General features: G+C 42.0%; 1 protein-coding gene across 2 annotated transcripts in view; it reads left to right on the top strand.

Moving 5' to 3' along the window:
* ABCB11 (ATP binding cassette subfamily B member 11) overlaps window positions 1-16,197 on the top strand; it is an 80,212-nt gene that overhangs the window by 58,609 nt on the left and 5,406 nt on the right. For both annotated transcript variants that reach the window (XM_084812252.1, XM_084812263.1), the window contains 4 exons: window positions 1,551-1,792; window positions 2,943-3,099; window positions 10,562-10,759; window positions 15,879-16,085. In XM_084812252.1, the coding sequence (XP_084668378.1) occupies window positions 1,551-1,792; window positions 2,943-3,099; window positions 10,562-10,759; window positions 15,879-16,085 (804 nt within the window). The remainder of the gene's footprint in view (window positions 1-1,550; window positions 1,793-2,942; window positions 3,100-10,561; window positions 10,760-15,878; window positions 16,086-16,197) is intronic.

Genomic DNA, 16,197 nt, shown 5'->3' with positions numbered 1-16,197 from the left:
GTGTGCTTCAGAATAATAAGAAAATAAAGTTAGAGATCACCAGTCCCCTTCACAGAACAACATTTCCCAGGAGCAGGAATGACAAGTAAGCCAGTTTGCCACTGTCATATTGAAAAGCCCAGTAAAATTAGAAATTCACTGAAACAATTTAAAAAACACAATTTGGGTGAAGATCACTTTTTATAGTTCCATAATAGCAGCAATTGGAAAATTTAAAGAAAGGGAGGGATGCACATGGTAAGCCATACCAAGTGCCTTTGTGGGCCACAAGCACATTAAAATGCTTCTGAAACTGACAATATAGCTACCCTACCCAGAACAAATGATTTCAACACAATATCCTGGTTCATTGCATACACAAATGGACAGTTTGTGCTCTTGGTTAATACCAAGAACTTGAGAATATGATGAAGAATAAGAACAGAACAGGCTAGGGCAAGCACAGTTCTTTGTTTGTTTGCTGAGCTCTCTTGTCAGTGTGCATATATTCAGACAGCCTGAACTTCACCCAGACAAAAGAACCCATGCTAGGAATTACAACAGCAGTCTTGCCCAATTGGGCAAACGTCACCTATAGAGTAATAATATTTCTGGAATAGGAAACCTCGTGTCAGGTCGGGGTTAAACTCTGAGACTGGCTGCAGCTGAGGGAGGTGGGGGGCTGGTTGTGGCACAAGCCAGTGAGAATGAGGGGGCCAGAGTAAGAGGACATGGCCAAAGACAGACAGGTAGTAAGGTTCCGGAGCAAGCAGAGAAGGATCAGATGCTGAGGACACAGTCAAGGTAGGTTGGTGGTCCGGTTCTGGTGGAGGAGACAAAGGCCAGAGACAGACAAGTGGCACAGGTCATAGGGCAAGGCAAAACAATCTGCGTGGTTACTCAATGAGACAAGTTCCTCAGACTGAGGAGCTTGCTTGGAAATGAGGGCTTTATACAGCCTACAGCAGGGGGAGGCAGAAAGTACACCTCTAGATGTTTTGGACTTCAGCTCCCAGAAGCCCCTGCCAGCATGGCGAATGGCCAGGAATGCTGGGAGCTGAAGTCTAAAACATCTGGAGATCTACTTTCTGACCATCCCTGGCCTAGAGCAGCCTTCTCCAACTTGATGCCTTTCAGATGTTTTGGATTTCCAGTTCCCATCAGCCCTCAACCAGGTTGGCCAGTGGTTGGGAATCATGGGAGTTGCACTCCAAAGTACCTAGAGGGCACCAGGTTGGGGAAGGCTGGCCTAGTTTGCCACCATTGGACTGTGAGGACAGCTGATTGTATTCAGACTGGCACTACAGCCTAAGCGGTGCCCTCGGACCACTAATCTGTCCGGTTTGCTGAAGGACCAGAGCGCTGGTGGCAATGTGCCGAAGACTGGCCACCAGAGGCCCTGGCTCAATATTCCCCTTGGTGCCTTACACCTGGCGAATTCAACTGAGTCCACTTTGAACTAGAGATTGTTATATATCAGCTTACCAGACAGATGGCCCATACCTCTCAGACTGACATTTAACACATCTTTTGTCTTCTTCCTCCCCCCTACTTTGTTTTTGGTGGGACAGATTACAAATGAAGCCCTCACAAATATCAGGACTGTAGCTGGAATTGGGAAGGAGAAGAAGTTTATTGAAGCATATGAGAAATATCTGGAAATCCCATACAGGGCAGCAATCAAAAAGGCAAATGTTTATGGAGTCTGCTTTGGCTTTGCACAGTGTGTGGTGTTTATAGCCAACTCTGTCTCTTACCGGTTTGGAGGATTTTTAGTTGATAAGGAAGGACTTCACTACAGCAGTGTATTTAGGTAAATACACACACATGCACACACTACTCTTCTCTTAAGAGGACCCATAAGTTCATATGGTCTTACAGGCAAAGTTGGCACCATGATTGCTAAATGGTATCCACAGGGATGAAGGGCAGTTTAAAGATATTTTAATAATTCAAACAAACAAACAAATGAACCTCCATGTTAAGAGGCAGTGTATCTCTGAATATCTATTACTGGGGACCAAGGGCATTGATAGGCCTGGGCCCATGGGGCTTTGGCCCTGAATCTATTTCCTATCTATTCACAGAGCCCAGAGTGTCCATTGGTGCCAATGGAAGGGTCCACACACACACACAATTCCCCTGCATGGCAATTAAGCTTAGGAAAAAAAACCTTTTCCCATCAGTTTGGGATGATCTGGGTCAGGGTGCCAATTAACTGAAACAATTATTTTATCTGAGATAATTTGAATGAGAAATTATTTGGCTAGCTTTGCCTCCTATGAAATGTAAATAAATCCTAGTAATAATTTGTAAATTTGCATATATCGATATAAATTAGCATGTGTTGATTTTATGTAGATTTGTGTCCTATGGGCCAGGGCCCTTAATCTTTTAATTGCCTAGCAGTGCCCTTGCTGTGGGCAACAAATGGGTGGGGGGTGGGGAGTGGGGAGAGAGCCGTTACCTTCATGCCTTACTTATGGGCTTCTCATATACATCTGGCTGGCCACCAATGGAAATAGGATGGTGGGCCTTAGTCTCAATGTCGGCTACAAGTTTTTGTGGGCCCTTGTGGGCAAGGCACCCTCAAAGCTCCCATCCCTCTGTGAGCCTACCTTCCCACCACCACTGTCACCAGATGCTATTGCTCCTTCTCCTTTTTCTCACCATTGCCACCACTTGCACAGAGCCAGTGAGCAAGTGGGCATTGGCATCCACTGCTCCTCCTTCTCACCACCACCATTGTCTGAGCCATAGCAAGAGGCAGGTGAAGAAGCAGACTGCAATGGTGAAGAGGAGGAACAACTCCAGGGGGCTTTTGTCAGTGGGCCACTTCTGGGGTGTGGGCCTCCTGCAGGTGCTCAACCATGCCCACCCTTGACGCCGGCCCTGCTTGGTCTGATTCAGCAGGGCTCTTCTTAAGTGTCCCACAAATTGAGAACTTTCCTCCTGGTTTTCAGGGTGATCTCCGCCGTTGTGACTAGTGGAACTGCTTTAGGAAGAGCATCCTCTTATACACCCAATTATGCTAAAGCAAAAATAGCCGCAGCACGCTTTTTCCAGTTAGTGGATCGGATTCCCCGAATCAGCGTATACAGTGACATCGGAGAAAAATGGGTAAGAACAAAGATTAGTATTATTTATTTGAATCACATAATTATAGCATTGGAAAGATCTAAGTTCATGCAGTCCACTCCTCCATACTCAAGCAAATTAGATTATAGTGTGTCCAGAAAGTTCTAAAGCTTACAGGAAAATCAGAGCAAACAAGATATACTGATACCTCGAGGGCACAGAGTGTGTTTGGTAAAACAAACCCCGTTAGCCTGAACAAATAACATGTGCCATGGGCAATAACAAGGCAAATTGGTGCTAATAGTGGATTGAATTACATTTGTCCCTAAGCATAATGATGTGGCACAACTTTTTATCATGCTCTCAGCTTCTCAGAAGAAAGCACTGTATCGGTGATTACTAATAACTTTTTTGATAATATTCTCCCCTCTCCATTTCTGTATCCCTTTTGTTTCCAGATTGTCCCTCTAGTCCCCTGTTAAGAACTTCCAGTGCACTATTGTTTTTCCAGTCCTCTGTGAATACAGACAGTAAGGGCACAATCCTATGCATGTTTAGACAGAAAAGAGGCCTATAACCCATGCTGGCTGGGCCATGCTGGGAGTTGTATGACTTTTTTCTGTCTAAACTTACATAGGATTGAACCCTTAGTCGGGGAGTTAAATGTCTAGACTGCATTTCATACAACTGGTCCTCAAAGTACCTTACAGAAAATAAATGGTGCAATAATTAAGGCCAGTTAAATGCCAAAAGCAACAGCATTATAAAACAGAAAACCAGAATTAAAATACATAAAATGGCAACTAAAAAGAAATAATATAGGAATGAACCACCTGATTTAGTGGGCAGTAATTGGGGCATTATTTTCATTTAGTCTGCAATAATGTGGTTTATTAGGAAATCTTTTCTAGGAAGAAGGGACAGCAGCTGTGCTTTCAGCACCCTTGTGAACCCAGCACCTAGAATGGAACCAACTTAGCCATGTCCTAGCTACATGAGAGCACTGCCTATGCCACATGCTACAGGGAAAGTGGAGAACCAGCTCTTCAGGGCCATCAGTTAATAGGTCTTGTGGGAAATGTTTTCAGTCATCTCAAGCAAAACCTTAAATCAGGCAGCTTTAGGGAAAATTATGTTTTTTGCTTTCTAAGGAGAGTCCACCCCACCTAAAATCTTGTCTCCAGCTGAGTAGAGTGTGGGCATCAATATATTTGCCACCTGATCATTGTAACTATCAGTGCCGACTCCAGGGAAAGGAGAAGCAATGCTGATATAGGGATTAATGGGTCCAGGCTTCTGATGGCTTTTGGGCAAGACACTCTCAAGTGAGTCTACCTTCACACTGCCATTGTCACCTGCTGCTATTGGTCCTCCTCCTCTTTCTCATCTTTGCTAGTGTTTGCTTGACTGGTAGAGAGAGCCAGTGAGCAAATAGGCAAATAGCATCTACTGCACCTCCTTCCCATCACATTTACTGAGCCAGAGCGAGAGGCGGGTGAACAAACAGGTTGCTGAAATGATGAAGAGGAGGAACAACTCCAGGGGGCTCTTATCATTGGGCTCCTCCTGGGGTGTGGGCTGTCGGCAAGTGCTGAACAATTACTACCCTTGACGCCACACTTCCCAGTTATCACATAGTTACTCAGTAGTGTAAACGAAGTATTGATTTGGTTTTATTATTTTTTAATATTAATCAATTATTCTGTACTTTTATCATTGTTAGGAAAAGAGGGGGATGTGTATATGTGCATGGGTAGGTGTGTGTGCACGTGTGCACGGGTGCGTGTGTTGCAGGCTGGAGGCAGATGCAACCAATGATGAGCTTATTGCTTAATAGCTACCACCTCAACAATGAATGTTGATTTTGCCCTCCAAAACCTTCTACAACCCAGAAACTGCAGTGAAAATTACATCATGAATAACTTTATGAGTAAGGCAAAGCAAATATCAACATGTTTGCTGTGTAACTTCACTTTTCTTTGGAATAGTGCAAATATGAGGAAGTTAAACAATACTTCCCTTTCCTTTTGAATCTTGAATCTTTGATGACAGGGGTAGAAATGACTCACCAAAAACACAGTAACAGCGCAATTCTATGCATATCTATTCAGAAGTTACTCCCATTCAGTGGGGCTTACTCCCAGGTAACACAGTATAAGGTAGCTAAGAGCAATTTCCAGAGGGGTAGCCATGTTAGTCTGTTTTAGCAAAAACAACAAAAAGTATTGTGGCACCTACAAGGCCAGTGTCAAGGGTAGGCATGGTTGGGCACCTGCTTAAGATCCCACACCTCAGCAGGGGCCCACTGACAAGAGGACCCTTGAGTTGCTTTTTCTTTTCACCATTGCAACTTCTTGCTCGCCGTCCTCTTACTCTGGCACAGACAACAGTGATGGTGAGAAGGAGGAGCAGTAGATGCCGCTGCCTCCTTGCTCCCTGGCTCTCTGCCTCTCTGCTTGGTGCTGAGAAGGGAGAGTCACTGAGAGAGGGAACCCATGGAGGGTGTCTTGCCTAAGGGCTCTCAAAAACTTAGAGCTGGCAATGGGTACCTTAAAGACTAACAAATTTATTATGGCACCAGTTGGTGCCTTTCAGCTGTTCTGGACTACAGTTCCAAGGATTCCTGACCATTGGCCATGATGACTGGGGTTGATGGGATTTGAAGTCCAAAAATCTGGAGGGCACCAGGTGAGGGAAGGCTGGCATAAGATTTCGTTGACTATGGTCCAGTAAGGCCTACATGAAGGCTGCTAATAGAGTGGTGTCCTAATATGTATCAAATGGAAACCTCAGTGATAACTAATACCATAGAATGAACAAACGTAGAGAACGGACTTATCTGATAGATCCAAGTATCATACAGTACAAGGAAATTTCCCTTGTCAGACCAAACAGACAGCACAATCCAAGTCATATCTGCTCAGAGGTAAATTGCACCGAATTCTATACACATTCTTAGGTAAGTGTGTATAGGATTGCAGCCTCAGTGGCTTTATTTGTTCCTTATTTGTAGAGAAATTTGAATTTACTAAAGATTTTTTTTCAAATTTTCAATTTAGAGTTTATGACAGGTTCTCATTTCCTGTCTACTAACATTTTAAAATAAAATAGAATGCTTTTATTAGAAAAATGTAGCATGCACTCACACCATTCATACTTAATACAGAAAAGAATTAGATTTACAACAATTCTGCCGGCAGAGGCTCTGTCCCCTCTGCCACTAAAAAGAAGTTCTTTTAGATTCAAGACAGAAGGCAGGAAGCCCACCCATCAGGTAAAACTTCCTTTTATACTCCTAAGTACTGTGCAATCCTTTATTTTATGCCATACTTGGTACCCATAATGCTATAAGCTTGTTGTTGTTGTTGTTCAGTCGTTCAGTCGTGTCCGACTCTTCGTGACCCCATGGACCATAGCACGCCAGGCCTTCCTGTCCTGTGCTCTCTCCCGGAGCGTGCTCAAGTTCATATTCATTGCATCCGTGATGCTATCTAGCCATCTCATCCTCTGCCGTCCCCTTCTCCTTTTGCCTTCAGTCTTTCCCAGCATCAGGGTCTTTTCCAGGGAGTTTTCTCTTCGCATTAGGTGGCCAAAATATTGGAGCTTCAGCTTCATTATCTGTCCTTCCAATGAGCAGTCAGGGTTGATTTCCTTTAGGATGGACTGATTTGACCTCCTTGCAGTCCAGGGGACTCGTAAGAGTCTTCTCCAGCACCACAGTTCGAAAGCATCAATTCTTCGGCGCTCAGCCTTCCTTATAGTCCAGCTCTCACAGCCATACATTACTACTGGGAAAACCATAGCTTTGATTAGACGGACCTTTGTCGGCAAGGTGATGTCTCTGCTTCTTACTATGCTGTCTAGATTTGCCATAGCTTTCCTCCCAAGGAGCAAGCGTCTTTTAATTTCATGGCTACAGTCACCGTCTGCGGTGATCTTGGAGCCCAAGAAAGTAAAATCTGTCACTGCTTCCATTTCTTCCCCTTCTATATGCCAGGAAGTGATAGGGCCAGATGACATGATCTTCGTTTTTTTAATGTTGAGTTTCAAACCAGCTTTTGCACTCTCCTCTTTCACCCTCAACAAGAGGCTCTTGAGATCCTCTTCGCTTTCTGCCATTAGGGTGGTATCGTCTGCATATCAGAGGTTGTTGATAATTCTCCCGGCAATCTTAATTCCGACCTGTGATTCATCCAACCCGGCATTTCTCATGATGTACTCTGCATATAAGTTAAATAAGCAGGGTGACAATATGCAGCCTTGTCGTACTCCTTTCCCAATTTTGAACCAATCGGTTGTTCCATGTCTGGTTCTTACTGTTGCTTCTTGACCCTCGTACAGGTTTCTCAGGAGACGGGTAAGGTGGTCTGGTATTCCCATCACTTTCAGAATTTGCCACAGTTTGTTGTGATCCACCCAATCAAAGGCTTTAGCGTAGTCAATGAAGCAGAAATAGACGTTTTTCTGGAATTCTCTTGCTTTCTCCATGATGCAGCGAATGTTGGCGATTTGATCTCTAGTTCCTCTGCCTCTTCTAAACCCAGCTTGTACTTCCGGTAGTTCTCGGTTCGCATACTGCTGAAGCCTAGCTTGTAGGATTTTGAGCATCACCTTGCTGGCATGTGAAATGAGCACAATTGTGCGGTAGTTTGAACACTCTTTGGCGTTGCCCTTCTTTGGAATTGGAATGTAAACTGACCTTTTCCAGTCTTGTGGCCACTGTTGAGTGTTCCAGATTTGTTGGCATATTGAATGCAGCACTTTAACAGCATAATCTTTTAGGATTTTAAATAGCTCAGCTGGAATACTGTCATCTCCGCTAGCTTTGTTGTTACTAATGCTTCCTAAGGCCCACTTGACTTCACTCTCTAGGATGTCCGGCTCAAGTTCAGTGACTGCACTATCATGGCTATCAGGGACATTCAGATCTTTCCTGTATAGTTCTTCTGTGTATTCTTGCCACCTCTTCTTAATCTCATCTGCTTCTGTTAGGTCCCTGCCTTCTTTGTCCTTTATCATGCCCGTCTTTGCACAAAACGTTCCCTTGAGATCTCCAATTTTCTTGAAGAGATCTCTAGTCTTCCCCATTCTGTTGTTTTCCTCGATTTCTTTGCATTGTTCATTTAAGAAGGCCTTCTTGTCTCTCCTTGCTATTCTCTGGAACTCTGCATTCAGTTGGGTATATCTTCCCCTTTCTCCCTTGCTTTTCGCTGCCCTTCTTTCGTGAGCTACTTGTAAAGCCTCATCAGACAGCCACTTGGCTTTCTTGCATTTCTTTTTCTTTGGGACGGATTGAGTTGCTGCCTCCTGAACAATGTTACGGACCTCCGTCCATAGTTCCTCAGGCACTCTGTCTATCAGGTCTAATCCCTGAAATCTATTCCTCACCTCCACTGTATATTCATCAGGGATATGATTTAGGTCATACCTGAACGGTTTAGTGGTTTTCCCGACGTTCTTCAATTTAAGCCGAAATTTTGCAAGAAGCAGCTCATGATCTGAGCCACAGTCAGCTCCAGGTCTTGTTTTTACTGACTGTATGGAGCTTCTCCATCTTTGGCTGCAAAGGACATAATCAATCTGATTTCGATATTGACCATCTGGTGATGTCCATGTGTAGAGTCGCCTCTTGTGCTGTTGGAAAAGAGTGTTTGCTATGATCAGCATGTTCTCTTGGCAAAACTCTATTAGCTTTTGTCCTGCTTCATTTTGTACACCAAGGCCATGCCTGCCTGTTATCCCGGTGATTTCTTGACTTCCTACTTTAGCATTCCAATCCCCTATGATGAAGAGGACATCTTTTTTTGGTGTTAGTTCTAGAAGGTGTTGTAGGTCTTCATAGAACCGATCAACCTCAGCTTCTTCAGCCTCAGTGGTTGGGGCATAGACTTGAATTACTGTGATGTTGAATGGTTTGCCTTGGATTCGTACTGAGATCATTCTATCATTTTTAAGATTGTACCCCAGTACTGCTTTTCCCACCCTTTTGTTGACTATGAGTGCTACTCCATTTCTTCTAAGGGATTCTTGCCCACAATAGTAGATATGATGGTCACCTGAATTAAATTCGCCCATGCCTGTCCATTTTAGTTCACTGATTCCCAAGATGTCGATGTTCAATCTTGCCATCTCATGTTTGACCACCTCCAGCTTACCTTGATTCATTGATCTGACATTCCAGGTTCCTAAACAATATTGTTCTTTACAGCATCGGATTTTCTTTTCACCGCCAGACACATCCACAGCTGAGTGTCCTTTCGGGTTTGGCCCAGCCGCTTCACTCTTTCAGCTATAAGCTTACTGATTGGTTATTATAACGTGGTCTAACTTCATTTAAGCCCCGTACTCCCTTCTGAAAACATTATTATTGGCGTTTTGACTGGTTCCAGAGAAACTCGAAAAGTCTGTAACTTCTTAAGTATCTTGTCTCTGTACCTTGTGGTTGACAACATATCTAAAAAAGGTACATTAACCACAACCTGTTCTCTTAAACTTCTCTCTCTTTTTTCCTACCCCATACAAATACTTCCTGAAATTTTACTCTGACACAAAATTAGATCTACTCTACCAATATTTTACCAGGCTTAGTAATCTGCGCTTGTCTTAGCTATCCCACCCTATACCTATCTTATAATATGCTGCTCTTATATGTAAGCAGGAACCTTATGGCAGGTTGATATAGCTGTTTGCCTTAAAATAAGCTCAGTTTCCGTGCATTATAAGCTTCCAGCACTGTGGTTTAGCATCTTCAAGAACAATATGCTTCAGAATGCTTGCAGTCCCACTCATAAAAGTAATGTGAAAAACACATCTAGGGCAACCATTTTGGACCTGTGGGCACATTTGGAATTCTGAGTATGTGTCATGGGCACCATCACAAAATGGCTGTCTTGGGGGGCATTGTCAGTCACAAAATAGCTGCTTTGGGGGTGTGACCAGTCACAACAGACCAAGGAAACTCGCTGCATGAAAGGAGTAAGAGCTGACTCTAGTAAAGAAAAAAATCACGGATCTCATGCTTGCCAGTGCCATAGCAGCTCAAAAGTATGAGGAAGGATCCTTACCTTCATGATTTTTTTTTACATGGGATACCACCAAAACCACTGTCAAAGTGCAGAACATATCAATGCAGAGGTGACCTATGATTTTATGCTTGGGGGGGGGGGTCCCTTATACAAATCATGAAGATCCATAAGGCTACATGTCTCATCTCCATGCCTTTGTGCCAAGGTGGGACTGGGAAGTGCTGGTTTTGTGATTTTTACTGTGCAATCTATATTGGCATCTTCTCAGAGGTTTTGCTGTGCGTAAATTGATGCCAGTTGCATCTGTTTCTCAGTTGAAAGCTATACAGCTAATTGTTCTTTGTTTTTTTAAACAACCTTAATTGATAGAGACAGCTGTAGGAACAGTAGTGATAGTAATCATTACTTTCATAAAATTCAGTGGTGAACTCAATTTGACTGAGAAACTGAGACCTTTCCCTCTGTCTTTGTATACTCAGAATAATTTCCATGGAAACATTGAATTTCTGAACTGTAAGTTCACATATCCTACTCGTCCTAACATCAAAGTGTTAAATGGCCTCTCAGTGTCTGTGAAATCTGGTCAGACCCTTGCCTTTGTCGGAAGCAGCGGATGTGGCAAAAGTACCAGTGTTCAGCTTCTGGAACGATTTTATGACCCTGAGGAAGGAAGAGTGGTAAGTAGCCTGCTTTGATAGTAAAATAGTACCAGCGAGGAGGAGGTGGAAGAGGAGGAGGGGTGATGATGATTTCAATTTATGAGTTGACCTACAGCTGAAGCTTTCAGGGCAACATACATAATAAAAGCAAATACAGATAAAGCGAATCTGCAGTTCTCCATAGATTTCATGACGGGGGTTCTAAAACTGGGATTGACCATCCCAGTTTTAGAATTCCTATTATAAAATCTATGGTTCATAAGCCAAAGAGCCACATGCAAACCTTCAAATAACCAAGAACAATTAAGATCTAGCCCCTGCAGCTTTTCTTTCCTTAGGATGTCCCTGATCCACAGGTGCACTTATCCAGCAACAGTGATCAGCATGTAGAAACAGACTGCTGTGCACAACTCCTCCCACTTAGCCAGTGGTACCACACACAAAAAGGCACTTTGTTGGATTAAGAACCCTGCATCTAGCATCCTTCCTGACTCATACACACAATGATCTATGCTGGATCAGGTCCACACACATCCCATGATAGATAGTCATAGGAACATGAGCTGTGCTGCATCAGACCAAAGCTCTATCTAGTCCAGGATCCTGTTTCTCACAGTGGCCAACTGGATGCCTCTTGGAGAGCCCACAAGCTGGAGAGGAGGACAAAATCTTCTCCTACTGTTTGTCTACAGCAAACAGTATACAGAGGCATATTGCCTCTGGACCCTGGGGTACCATGTAGCTATCATGACTAGTAGCCATTGATAGCCTTATCCTCCATAAATGTGTCCAACTCCTTTTTAAAGCCATCTAAGCTATGGGCCATTACCATGTGGCAGCAAATTCCATAGGCTTAACTATGCGTTGTGTGAAGAAGTACTTTTTGTCTGTCTTGAATCTCTCACCAATAAACTTCAATGGGTTACTCAATGCTGAGCTTTTCTAGAGGATGTTTAACCCACTGTATCTACTACTGGATTCATTGCAGAATTAAGCTTGAATCTGTGCATAAAGTTCTTTTCCTTTCCTCCCTTTCCATACTTTCCATTATATAACCTCTAGATGGCACTGCGGTATAGCAGAATAATGCAACTACATTGGTGGGTACTTGCACTTTGTTTTGCAATGCCAAAAAATAATGGATTTTCCCCATTCCAAAACCCCCATGAAAGTGCTTTTGAAAGACAGGAGCAAAACTGGAGGGTGACAATGTTGTCTAAAGCACCTGTAAACAACCATGAGTGAGGAATGGCGAGTACACAATAAAAACCTTGTCTAGAAAAGCTCATTATGAGAAAGGGAGAAAAACTTCTCTTTAGCCACACCTTGCATAATTGTATAAACCTTGACCATATCCCCACTTCCGTACCGTTTTCTAAACTCAGGGCCTAATTACATGTGACATTCAATGCATTACCTGCAGCGTTATGTAAGGGTTTAAAAAATTAATAGTAAGCACGGGGGCGAGGGTCAATTTTGAGTTGGCACTACAATGTGTGGGCAGGGAATATTTAACTGTTCCTTCCCCCACCACGATTCTTTTTTTTAATATATTTTTATTTATTTTATCTTTATAAATGAAATAAACAATACTAAAATTACCAACAACCTGATCAATACTACAATTTCCCAAAAATACAATATTCTGATGAGGACACCACAATAACAGAGAGAGAAGGAAAAAGAAAAAAAGGAAAAGGGAGGAGAAAAGGAAGTGAAGAAAAAAGATTCTTTCCCCTTCCCTCCCCCTCTCCCTCTCTTTTAAAGAATTAAGTTTAAACTCCAATACCCCCCGGCCTCTGATGCATTCTATTTTAAAAACTATATCTATAACCTTAACAATCTTACAGTTTAATAAACAACCTTAAATTTCAATATCATATCATCAATCTTATATCAAAGAAACAGGTCTACAATTCATTTCCAGAAGCCTATATTATTATTAATAATAATAATTATATATATATATATATATAGTGTTATATTATAAAAAAAATTAATATAAACCTTCAACAGTCAGTAATATATTTTATACTAGATATATTATCTATTTTGAAATAAAAAATATAAAGAAAAGCAAGAAAAAACGAAAGATGAAAGAGAGTAAACGAATATATGTATAATCATTTATCTTCTGAGCTAGCCTGGATCATGTAGACTAAACACAAACAGTTAACAAAGCTTGTTTAAAGATTCCAGTTCATGGGGTTGTAACAGAATTCTCACGCATTTTTACATTCAGCCATGCCTCCGCCATTTCATGGTTTTGAAACTTCTTCATCTGACCTTCAGACACAATACAAAGTGCAGCAGGATATTTTAAGTAATATTGTAAGTTCATTTGTTTTGCCATATTATTTGCTTTGAAAAATTGCCTTCTTTTATTTGCCACCTCTTTGATGTAGTCTGGAAATAACATAACTTTATCTTGTTTCCAGGAAAGGCTTCCACCCTGCCTTGCCAAACACAGGATATAATTCTTTGTGGAGACTTTTGCAAATTGAACTTTGATCGTGTAATCAGTCCCTTTAGCATTTGGCACACGAAATGCCTGCTCAATATCAAGTAAATAATCAGATGGGATAGGGAGTATCTCATGCAAAGGTTTATCCACAAAAATAGGCAATTTTACATAATTAGACAGATTTTTAATCCCAATAATACCTATGTTGGATCTCCTCGTGATGGCCTCCAGTTGAGAAATTCTATCAGAGGCATTTTTAAAACAAATTTGTGTCATAGTTTCATTTCCTGCCACTCGTCTTCTAGCTCATTCATTTTCGTCTCCATTTTTTGCCATGACACATTAATTAAATCTACAGCTCCTTGCAAGGCGGTGATGGAATTTTGGATTAAATCCAACCTTTTGGCTTGCTCCATAAATTGCGAAGATAAAGTCTTTATCAGAGTAAATAATTCCCCTATATCTTCTGTTCTCAAAACTTTTGACACATAGGGTGTGGGGGAAGTTGATGCCAGCTCCTTTCTTCTCCTCGGCGCAGACATGTTTCTCTCAAAAAGATCTTACAGGTTCTCAGATGTTCTCAAATATTGTTAACATTTCTTAAATCATCCCTCAGAAGTTGTTGATATTTCTTAAAGCATATATTATAATGGAACACGTCAGCCCTGTTTTCTCCTATGAAATAGGAGACTCAGTACAGCTTTTTGCGTTAGTAAAGCTCTGGGGAGATAATCCTGGAATCCAGCCCGCCCACTATCTCGTGGGGGATACTTTTCTCCAAGGTGTTATCCAGAGCTGCCTTGCCCCCCCTTTTAATTCCAGGGGGGAGATGAAAAGGTTTTTCAACCTTTTAAAAAGCTGTTTGAGAAAGCTCCCACAGAGAATCTGTGGGGAAGCTGCCAGAGCGACATCAGTTCCAACCACTGGGGTGCCCCACCACGATTCTGACAAAAAAAAAATCTCCCACCCCACTCCCTGGCACTGCAATTAGTGACAGAAGTGGGGAGTATCCAGTATTAGTCCTGCTTAGGGTAGACCCATTGAAATGAGTGAGACTTAAGTTAAGTCCCATTCATTTCAGCGGGTCTGCTCTAAGTAGGACTAACATCAGATACTACCCTATGAATGTGAGCGATTCTATACGAAAACTGTGCGCTCATGATTCTTCACTCGCAGTAAGGTGCTTTCCAAGCAATTTTGTGGGAGGGGGGTATATTGGTGAAAGTCAGAGAATGGCAAAATGAAACCCTAGCATTCCGCTATACCACAGTGCCACCTAGAGGTCCCAGGGCATAGTCTGAAGGCACTTGAGGCAGCCACCTTGCTGAAGCTAAGCAGGTTTGGGTCTGGTCAGTGCTTGGAGATCCCCTGGGAACGACATGTAACCACCTTGAATTCGATGATGGAAGAAATGTGGGATATAAATGTAATAATAAATAAAAATAAAATAAAATGTAATGGAACATATACAAAAGCAGAGAAGGAAAAATACCCAGAAAAAATATGTAGAGGATCCAATCTTAATCCCACAAAGAATCCGAGAGCTGAAGCCTTGGTAAAGGGATGGATTAAAAGTCTCATCTAGAATCATTGTCACATCCTAGCCATCACAAATAGATGCTTCTTATTCAGTAAGCACAGTTCCACTGAACTCAGTTGGATAACATATTTTGAACTCAAAGGAACAATTTCTTTTGGGAGATTGCATGTAATAAGCTTATCTTGTATTTGAATATCAGCTGATACAAGCTTATTGCATCGAATCTACCAAACAAATTGTGTATCTAAATTCATCAACATTCCCTCTATTTCTGATATTTAGGTTGTGAGAACCTTTGTTTAGGTAGCCAAATGGCAGCACCCATACACAAAAGGGAGGTATCAGCTGGGTTGGGGGAAACTCAAGGTTTGCAGAAGTTTAAAAAAAAAAAAACTTCAGCAAAAAAAACCCTACTGAGGCAGGCGGAAAACACCCTTAAAAACAGCCCAATAAGAACAGAGCATGGTCCATGGCCATGGAATGCTGATGGAATGGACTACATGGAATCCTGAACAGTAACAGTCCACAGTGGAAGTGGAAGAATGTGTTCCAGGTTCCACTTGTATATATTAATTGTGACCTAAATTCTACAAATTCTGGTCCTTATGGTTATTAAAAACAGTACTATCATCCACACATAAGAGAGAGGAATCAGCAAGCTTGGAGAAGCCCAAAGATTTGCAGAAGTACAAAAGTATTTATTAAGAAATCCTTGTTGGGGGTGTGGGGGTGGGGATGGGACTCAAAACAAACCAATTAGGATTGAGCCGGCTCAATGGGCACAGATTGCTGACTGAATGTTGGGGGAAAATAACAGAAGAATGGGTGTGAGAGGAGGAATGGAATGGAGAATCTGGAATCCTGATCAAGAGGACCCCACGCTGCAAGATTTTGTTGTAGGTGTCACTTGTTCAGAATTTGTTACCCAAGTGAGTTCTGTGGAACTCTTCATCTGCTTAATTCTAAGCCTAAAAACAAAGGGATTATATTCAACCGAGATTCTTGTGAAAATTATTTGAAGTCAGTACAGTGTAAGCATAATTTAAGTTCTATAGTTGAGACTTCCACACCACCACCCCAATTCCCTGTAGTCCAGAAATAAATATTTTCTGTTTTGTGTTTTTGGTGTGCAGTTAATAGATGGACATGACACCAGGAAAGTAAATGTCCACTTTCTCAGATCTAAAATTGGAATCGTGTCTCAGGAACCTGTGCTATTTGACTGTAGCATCGCCGACAATATTAAATATGGTAATAACACCAGAGAAATTTCTATGGAAAAAGTGATAGCAGCAGCCATGAAGGCCCAGCTGCATGAGTTTGTCATGTCACTTCCTGACGTAAGCATCTTTTTCTTAACTGTGACTGTGTTTTGTGCTGTAAAAAAAAGAATGGTGACTAGAAAAGAGATCTATAAGGCTGCAAATAACAGAATCTACACCATGTTCCTAG

This window comes from Heloderma suspectum, chromosome 1 (assembly GCF_057233095.1).
Source record: "Heloderma suspectum isolate Gila_16-S chromosome 1, 16-S_ref, whole genome shotgun sequence".
Taxonomy (NCBI): Eukaryota; Metazoa; Chordata; class Lepidosauria; order Squamata; family Helodermatidae; genus Heloderma; species Heloderma suspectum.
This window is presented reverse-complemented; position numbering and strand designations above follow the sequence as displayed.